Source organism: Oncorhynchus kisutch, unplaced genomic scaffold (genome assembly GCF_002021735.2).
Source record: "Oncorhynchus kisutch isolate 150728-3 unplaced genomic scaffold, Okis_V2 Okis01b-Okis20b_hom, whole genome shotgun sequence".
Lineage (NCBI taxonomy): Eukaryota > Metazoa > Chordata > Actinopteri > Salmoniformes > Salmonidae > Oncorhynchus > Oncorhynchus kisutch.
Genome location: NW_022261978.1, coordinates 10,709,758 through 10,719,327, shown reverse-complemented (window position 1 = coordinate 10,719,327; position 9,570 = coordinate 10,709,758). Strand labels below are relative to the sequence as shown.

The following is a 9,570-nucleotide window of genomic DNA, read 5'->3' as shown; positions in this document are numbered from 1 at the left end:
AATGAGATGTTGCTAATGTGACGTATAATCTAGTGGACGGAACGCTTCTTCACCAACATGGCTATTGATTCAATCACCTCGGTAGCCTACATAAAACAAATACATTAAAGCGCTTTAGACGCAGACTTCAGTTAGTTTAAAACACATTTATGTCGTATCTAGTTACCCTTAATTTCTATATTTATGTTTTTGTTAGCCATCTAGATGGGTGGTTAAATTACCAGTAGCCTAGAAGCTAATTAATGATAGCTAGCTAACGTTACCTCGCTAACATCCTCGACCATGAGCTCACCAAGCTACACCCCACCTGCTAAAGAAGAGGGGGTCTGCTGGACGGAGAAAGAAGCCCCCGTGAAAGAGGAGGAGGAAGAGGAGGCTCTCACAGTTAAACAAGAAGTAGAGGGTGAGGCTTTTACAGTTAAACAAGAAGTAGAGGGTGAAGCTGTTGGAGTGAAAGAAGAGGAGGTGGATGTTACTGTGGAGGAAGAGAAACAAGACGGTGCCGCTTTGGGAGTGAAAGAGGAGGAATTGACTGTCACAGTGAAAGAAGAAGATATTTTCAGAGTGAAAGAGGAGGATGCCGTCTTTGGAGTGAAGGAGGAGGGGGAGATTACTGTCACATGGGAGGAGGAGGAGGAGGAAGAGATTGGAGATATAATTAACACCAGTGAGTACCATCTCAAAAACAGAAGTACAAACTATGCAGTTGTTAAACTATTGTGTGGTTTTACTGAAGTTATATACTTGAATATGTTGTTCTGTACTGTAGAAATGGTTAAAGCTACACTGTCAGATAGTGTACACCATCAAACAGAGGGCCGTTAACAATGGGTCAATGCATCCTATGACATTGATCAAAATACTGTAGTCCTCATTATCTGTTATTATGGAGCTCTGCTCAGCCTATAAACATGACATTATCTATTATCATAGAGCTCTGCTCAGCCTATAAACATGGCATTATCTATTATTATAGAGCACTGTTCAGCCTGTAAACATGACATTATCTATTATTATAGAGCTCTGCTCAGCCTATAAACATGACATTATCTATTATCATAGAGCTCTGCTCAGCCTATAAACATGACATGATCTATTATTATAGAGCTCTGCTCATCCTGTAAACATGACATTACAGTGCCTTGCGAAAGTATTCGGCCCCCTTGAACTTTGCGACCTTTTGCCACATTTGAGGCTTCAAACATAAAGATATAAATCTGTATTTTTTTGTGAAGAATCAACAACAAGTGGGACACAATCATGAAGTGGAACGACATTTATTGGATATTTCTAACTTTTTTAACAAATCCAAAACTGAAAAATTGGGCGTGCAAAATTATTCAGCCCCTTTACTTTCAGTGCAGCAAACTCTCTCCAGAAGTTCAGTGAGGATCTCTGAATGATCCAATGTTGACCTAAATGACTAATGATGATAAATACAATCCACCTGTGTGTAATCAAGTCTCCGTATAAATGCCCCTGCACTGTGATAGTCTCAGAGGTCCGTTAAAAGCGCAGAGAGCATCATGAAGAACAAGGAACACACCAGGCAGGTCCGAGATACTGTTGTGAAGAAGTTTAAAGCCGGATTTGGATACAAAAATATTTCCCAAGCTTTAAACATCCCAAGGAGCACTGTGCAAGCGATAATATTGAAATGGAAGGAGTATCAGACCACTGCAAATCTACCAAGACCTGGCCGTCCCTCTAAACTTTCAGCTCATACAAGGAGAAGACTGATCAGAGATGCAGCCAAGAGGCCCATGATCACTCTGGATGAACTGCAGAGATCTACAGCTGAGGTGGGAGACTCTGTCCATAGGACAACAATCAGTCGTATATTGCACAAATCTGGCCTTTATGGAAGAGTGGCAAGAAGAAAGCCATTTCTTAAAGATATCCATAAAAAGTGTTGTTTAAAGTTTGCCACAAGCCACCTGGGAGACACACCAAACATGTGGAAGAAGGTGCTCTGGTCAGATTAAACCAAAATTGAACTTTTTGGCAACAATGCAAAACGTTATGTTTGGCGTAAAAGCAACACAGCTCATCACCCTGAACACACCATCCCCACTGTCGAACATGGTGGTGGCAGCATCATGGTTTGGGCCTGCTTTTCTTCAGCAGGGACAGGGAAGATGGTTAAAATTGTTGGGAAGATGGATGGAGCCAAATACAGGACCATTCTGCAAGAAAACCTGATGGAGTCTGCAAAAGACCTGAGACTGGGACGGAGATTTGTCTTCCAACAAGACAATGATCCAAAACATAAAGCAAAATCTACAATGGAATGGTTCAAAAATAAACATATCCAGGTGTTAGAATGGCCAAGTCAAAGTCCAGACCTGAATCCAATCGAGAATCTGTGGAAAGAACTGAAAACTGCTGTTCACAAATGCTCTCCATCCAACCTCACTGAGCTCGAGCTGTTTTGCAAGGAGGAATGGGAAAAAAATTCAGTCTCTCGATGTGCAAAACTGATAGAGACATACCCCAAGCGACTTACAGCTGTAATCGCAGCAAAAGGTGGCGATACAAAGTATTAACTTAAGGGGGCCGAATAATTTTGCACGCCCAATTTTTCCGTTTTTGATTTGTTAAAAAAGTTTGAAATATCCAATAAATGTCGTTCCACTTCATGATTGTGTCCCACTTGTTGCTGATTCTTCACAAAAAATACAGTTTTATATCTTTATGTTTGAAGCCTGAAATGTGGCAAAAGGTCGCAAAGTTCAAGGGGGCCAAATACTTTCGCAAGGCACTGTATATATTATTATAGAGCTCTGCTCAGCCTGTAAACATGACATTATCTATTATTATAGAGCTCTGCTCAGCCTGGAGACATGACATTATCTATTATTATAGAGCTCTGCTCAGCCTGGAGACATGACATTATCTATTATTATAGAGCTCTGTTCAGCCTGTAAACATGACATCTATTATTATAGAGCTCTGTTCAGCCTGTAAACATGACATCTATTATTATAGAGCTCTGCTCAGCCTATAAACATGGCATTATCTATTATTATAGAGCTCTGCTCAGCCTGGAGACATGACATTATCTATTATTATAGAGCTCTGCTCAGCCTGTAAACATGACATTATATATTATTATAGAGCTCTGCTCAGCCTGTAAACATGACATTATCTATTATTATAGAGCTCTGCTCAGCCTGTAACCATGACATTATATATTATCATAGAGCTCTGCTCAGCCTGTAAACATGACATTATATATTATTATAGAGCTCTGCTCAGCCTGTAAACATGACATTATCTATTATTATAGAGCTCTGCTCAGCCTGGAGACATGACATTATCTATTATTATAGAGCTCTGCTCAGCCTGGAGACATGACATTATCTATTATTATAGAGCTCTGTTCAGCCTGTAAACATGACATTATCTATTATTATAGAGCTCTGCTCAGCCTATAAACATGGCATTATCTATTATTATAGAGCTCTGCTCAGCCTGGAGACATGACATTATCTATTATTATAGAGCTCTGCTCAGCCTGTAAACATGACATTATATATTATTATAGAGCTCTGCTCAGCCTGTAAACATGACATTATATATTATTATAGAGCTCTGCTCAGCCTGTAAACATGACATTATCTATTATTATAGAGCTCTGCTCAGCCTGGAGACATGACATTATCTATTATTATAGAGCTCTGCTCAGCCTGTAAACATAACATTATCTATTATTATAGAGCTCTGCTCAGCCTGTAAACATAACATTATATATTATTATAGAGCTCTGCTCAGCCTGTAAACATGACATTATCTATTATTATAGAGCTCTGCTCAGCCTATAAACATGACATTATCTGTTATTATAGAGCTCTGCTCAGCCTGTAAACATGACATTATCTATTATTATAGAGCTCTGTTCAGCCTGTAACCATGACATTATCTAGTATGACATAGCTCTTATTATGACATCATGACATTCCATGAAAGCAGATTATATTTGCAGCTCTACATTATTATTATTATTATTATAGTAGCCACCAAGTTTTTCTTTAAATGAGGAATCATTTCTGGTTTAAACCTCATAGGTGGACAGTTTTATCATGTGCTGGTTTCATTCTGGTCTCTGATTAGTAGTTAATTAAATGCTATTTTTTGTCTTTAGCAGGAGAAAGACCAGACACTCACTCTGACAGCAGGAAGAGTCCTTCAGGGGAACCAGACACAGAGACGCCCAAAGCAGCAAGACGACACCACTGCTCCCAGTGTGGAAAGAGTTTTACTAAGTTACGGAATCTAAAAGAGCATGAGAGGACACACACAGGAGAAAAGCCTTTCCACTGTTCCCAGTGTGGAAAGAGTTTTACTGTGTTAACTAACCTGAAAAGGCATGAGAGAATACACACTGGAGAAAAGCCTTACCAATGTTCCCAATGTGAAAAGAGTTTTGCCGTGTTAGTTAACCTGAAAAGACATGAGAGAATACACACAGGAGAAAAGCCTTATCAATGTTCTCTGTGTGGCAAGAGTTTTACCCAGTTAAGGTCCCTGAAAAGGCATGAGAGAGTACACTCTGGAGAGAAGCCTTATCAATGTTCCCATTGTGGAAGGAGTTTTAGGTCGTCTGCAAACATGAAGGAGCATGAGAGGACACACACAGGAGAAAAGCCTTTCCAATGCTCACATTGTGGAAAGAGTTTTACCCATCTAGTGAGCCTGAAAAGACATGAGAGAATGCACACAGGAGAAATGCCCTACCAATGCTCCCATTGTGGAAAGAGTTTTTCCCAATCAGCAAAACTGAAAAGACATAAGAGAATGCACACTGGAGAGAAGCCTTTCAAATGCTCCCATTGTGGAAAGAGTTTTACCCAATCAGGGGGCCTGAAAAAGCATGAGATAAAGAAGAAGCTATGTTCTTTATGTTCTTGACTGAGAATGTGTTTTTGTGAATGACAACTTCAGTAAAACCTAATAAAAAAAATATATATATATATTTGTTTTCCAATTTCAATACTTTAATTGAATACAGAGTACCTCTGTTTTTAAGTATACGTTCTCTGTGGATGGAGTGGAGCATTAAATATAGAGTCCTGGACAGAGTCTTGTCCATCAGTCGCTGTGGATGGAGGGGAACATTAAATATAGAGTCCTGGACAGAGTCTTGTCCATCAGTCGCTGTGGATGGAGGGGAACATTAAATATAGATACCTAGACAGAGTCTTGTCCATCAGTCGCTGTGGATGGAGGGGAACATTAAATATAGAGTCCTGGACAGAGTCTTGTCCATCAGTCGCTGTGGATGAAGTGGAACATTAAATATAGAGTCCTGGACAGAGTCTTGTCCATCAGTCGCTGTGGATGGAGGGGAACATTAAATATAGAGTCCTGGACAGAGTCTTGTCCATCAGTCGATGTGGATGGAGTGGAACATTAAATATAGAGTCCTGGACAGAGTCTTGTCCATCAGTCGCTGTGGATGGAGTGGAGCAGAGACACAGCTCCTTGATATGTTGCCTGATCTCCTCTTCAGCTGTGATATAATAGTTTTAGTATGTACATTAAACTAGACTTGGGGTTTCACAGTTTATCTTTTGTCGTAGTGATAAACTTTGCCTTTAGGGTTGGTCGTTGACCAGCTCCATTATTGCAATAGAAATGACAAATTCTCTCTAACTTGATTAGAATTTCCACGACACTCTGCTCGGGTCATGAAAATCCATTTCCTGAAGCTCCAGACGAATAGTTATTGTGCTGACGATGTTGCTTCCAGAGGCAGTTTGGAACTCGCTTCACCACTCGGCAGTCCCGTCCTGTGAGCTTGTGTGTCCAACCACTTTGTAGCTGAGCCGTTGTTGCTCCTAGACTTTTTCCAACTTCACGAGAAACAGCACTTTCTGTTTGACTGGGGGGCAACTCTAGCAGGGGAAGAAATTTGACGAACTGACTTGTTGGAAAGGTGAACATCGTATGACAGGTGCCACGTTGAAACTCACTGAGCTCTTCAGTAAATGGCCATTCTGCCGCTCATGTTTGTCTATGGAGATTGCATGGCTGTGTGCTCGATTTTATACACCTGTCAGCAACGGGTGTGGCTGCAATAGCAAAATATGCTCATTTGAAGGGGTGTCCACATACTTTTGTATATACAAAATACGCTCATTTGAAGGGTTGTCCACACACTTTTGTATATACAAAATACGCTCATTTTGAAGGGGTGTCCACATACTTTTGTATATACAGTTGTAGCCGGGAAAATATTGGCACCCTTGCACTTTTTTCAAATAATACACAATTTCTTCCAGAAAACTGTTCAAATGAAAACACATTTTAGTGTCCACATAAGTATGTCTCCGGTTTGTAGTTGAACAAAACCGGAATAATTTATGAAGTGTTAGCTTATTACACAAAGACATCCTAAAATGGCCTAGAAAATATCAGTGGCACCTTCTAGAAGTAGTGAAAAAATATTCTCCTTTACTTTGGAATTGAACTCACCTGTGGTGAGTTGCAGGTACATGCAATATAACAACCACTCATTCAGCCAGTTTGAATAGAGAAAAGGACTCATTCAACCAGTTTGAATAGAGAAAAGGACTCATTCAGCCAGTTTGAATAGAGAAAAGGACTCATTCAACCAGTTTGAATAGAGAAAAGGACTCATTCAACCAGTTTGAATAAATAAAAGGACTCATTCAGCCAGTTTGAATAGAGAAAAGGACTCATTCAACCAGTTTGAATAGAGAAAAGGACTCATTCAACCAGTTTGAATAAATAAAAGGACTCATTCAACCAGTTTGAATAAATAAAAGGACTCATTCAGCCAGTTTGAATAGAGAAAAGGACTCATTCTCCCGAGACCTTGATGTTCCTGCTTCCACCGTACGTAATGTTATCGAGATGTTTGAGGCCCGTGCCACTAGTCAACCTCCCTGGACGTGGCCGCAACAGAACACTTGATGAAAGATCGCAGCGAAGGATTGTTCCAATGGTGGAGAAAGCACCTCTCAACTGCCACACAGATTCAACCTTCAGACACAAGGTACGACAGTTTCAACTCATACCGTCCACCTCTCAACTGCCCCACTACACTGCATAGGGCCGATAGGAAGACAGCAGTCACACACAGCGTGATGTTACAGCCCCACTACACTGCATAGGGCCGATGGAAAGACAGCAGTCACACACAGCGTGATGTTACAGCCACACTACACTGCATAGGGCCGATAGGAAGACAGCAGTCACACACAGCGTGATGTTAAAGGATAAGCAGTCTATTCACTCTGCCATAATAAGCCAGTAGGTCCCATCATACAGAAACTCAACCATTAGCCTAAGCATTTCCCAATAGAAATGTACAACTATTACTGTAGAAAGACATACTATAGTGGAGGGACTTCATTATTCCTGCTGCCGCGGATATGGCTGTGACAATGCTGGAGGAAAAGGCCTAAAAAAACTACAGGGACAATGCCTTCATAAAACAACACTGTTTCACGACGCATCAGTGACGTGGCAGGAGATGTTTAGAAACATTTACCGCTCCGCATACAAGCCAGTGAATTCTATGCGTTACAGCTGGATGAGTCAATGGGCCTGGCACAGCTCCTGGTATATGTCCGTTACAGCTGGATGAGTCAACAGGCGTGGTGGGCCTGGCACAGCTCCTGGTATATGTCTGTTACATCTGGATGAGTCAACAGGCGTGGTGGGCCTGGCACAGCTCCTGGTATATGTCCGTTACAGCTGGATGAGTCAACGGGCGTGGTGGGCCTGGCACAGCTCCTGGTATATGTCTGTTACAGCTGGATGAGTCAACAGGCGTGGTGGGCCTGGCACAGCTCCTGGTATATGTCTGTTACAGCTGGATGAGTCAACGGGCCTGGCACAGCTCCTGGTATATGTCCGTTACAGCTGGATGAGTCAACAGGCGTGGTGGGCCTGGCACAGCTCCTGGTATATGTCTGTTACATCTGGATGAGTCAACAGGCGTGGTGGGCCTGGCACAGCTCCTGGTATATGTCCGTTACAGCTGGATGAGTCAACGGGCGTGGTGGGCCTGGCACAGCTCCTGGTATATGTCTGTTACAGCTGGATGAGTCAACAGGCGTGGTGGGCCTGGCACAGCTCCTGGTATATGTCTGTTACAGCTGGATGAGTCAACGGGCCTGGCACAGCTCCTGGTATATGTCCGTTACAGCTGGATGAGTCAACAGGCGTGGTGGGCCTGGCACAGCTCCTGGTATATGTCCGTTACAGCTGGATGAGTCAACGGGCGTGGTGGGCCTGGCACAGCTCCTGGTATATGTCTGTTACAGCTGGATGAGTCAACAGGCGTGGTGGGCCTGGCACAGCTCCTGGTATATGTCTGTTACAGCTGGATGAGTCAACGGACGTGGCGGGCCTGGCCTGGTATATGTCCGTTACAGCTGGATGAGTCAACGGACGTGGCGGGCCTGGCCTGGTATATGTCCGTTACAGCTGGATGAGTCAACGGACGTGGCGGGCCTGGCCTGGTATATGTCCGTTACAGCTGGATGAGTCAACGGACGTGGCGGGCCTGGCCTGGTATATGTCCGTTACAGCTGGATGAGTCAACGGACGTGGCGGGCCTGGCCTGGTATATGTCCGTTACAGCTGGATGAGTCAACGGACGTGGCGGGCCTGGCCTGGTATATGTCCGTTACAGCTGGATGAGTCAACGGACGTGGCGGGCCTGGCCTGGTATATGTCCGTTACAGCTGGATGAGTCAACGGACGTGGCGGGCCTGGCCTGGTATATGTCCGTTACAGCTGGATGAGTCAACGGACGTGGCGGGCCTGGCCTGGTATATGTCCGTTACAGCTGGATGAGTCAACGGACGTGGCGGGCCTGGCCTGGTATATGTCCGTTACAGCTGGATGAGTCAACGGACGTGGCGGGCCTGGCCTGGTATATGTCCGTTACAGCTGGATGAGTCAACGGACGTGGCGGGCCTGGCCTGGTATATGTCCGTTACAGCTGGATGAGTCAACGGACGTGGCGGGCCTGGCCTGGTATATGTCCGTTACAGCTGGATGAGTCAACGGACGTGGCGGGCCTGGCCTGGTATATGTCCGTTACAGCTTTCTAGGTTAGACTACTGCCATGCTCTACTTTCTGGCTACCCAGGATAAAGCACTAAATAAACTTCAGTTAGTGCTAAATACGGCTGCTAGAATCCTGACTAGAACCCAAAAATTTGATCATATTACTCCAGTGCTAGCCTCCCTACACTGGCTTCCTGTCAAGGCAAGGGCTGATTTCAAGGTTTTACTGCTAACCTACAAAGCATTACATGGGCTTGCTCCTACCTATCTCTCTGATTTGGTCCTGCCGTACATACCTACACGTACGCTACGGTCACAAGACGCAGGCCTCCTAATAGTCCCTAGAATTTCTAAGCAAACAGCTGGAGGCAGGGCTTTCTCCTACAGAGCTCAATTTTTATGGAATGGTCTGCCTACCCATGTGAGAGACGCAAACTCGGTCTCAACCTTTAAGTCTTTACTGAAGACTCATCTCTTCAGTGGGTCCTATGATTGAGTGTAGTCTGGCCCAGGAGTGTGAAG

At 43.6% G+C, this 9,570-nt stretch overlaps 1 protein-coding gene across 1 annotated transcript; it reads left to right on the top strand.

Moving 5' to 3' along the window:
* Nucleotides 1–4,975, top strand: LOC109881643 (zinc finger protein 501-like). Its single transcript, XM_031811386.1, has 2 exons — nucleotides 1–667; nucleotides 4,145–4,975. Exons 1-2 carry the CDS (start codon nucleotides 283–285, stop codon nucleotides 4,909–4,911), a joined length of 1,152 nt encoding a protein of 383 aa, XP_031667246.1. The 5' UTR covers nucleotides 1–282; the 3' UTR covers nucleotides 4,912–4,975.
* Nucleotides 4,976–9,570: the final 4,595 nt, after the last annotated feature.

Bases quoted from the DNA above. Each gene is read 5' to 3' on its own strand.
- LOC109881643 (XM_031811386.1), top strand. From the start codon at position 283: ATGAGCTCACCAAGCTACACCCCACCTGCTAAAGAAGAGGGGGTCTGC. The intron at 668-4,144 runs GTGAGTACCATC...TTTTGTCTTTAG, and splicing joins TGGAGATATAATTAACACCA to CAGGAGAAAGACCAGACACT.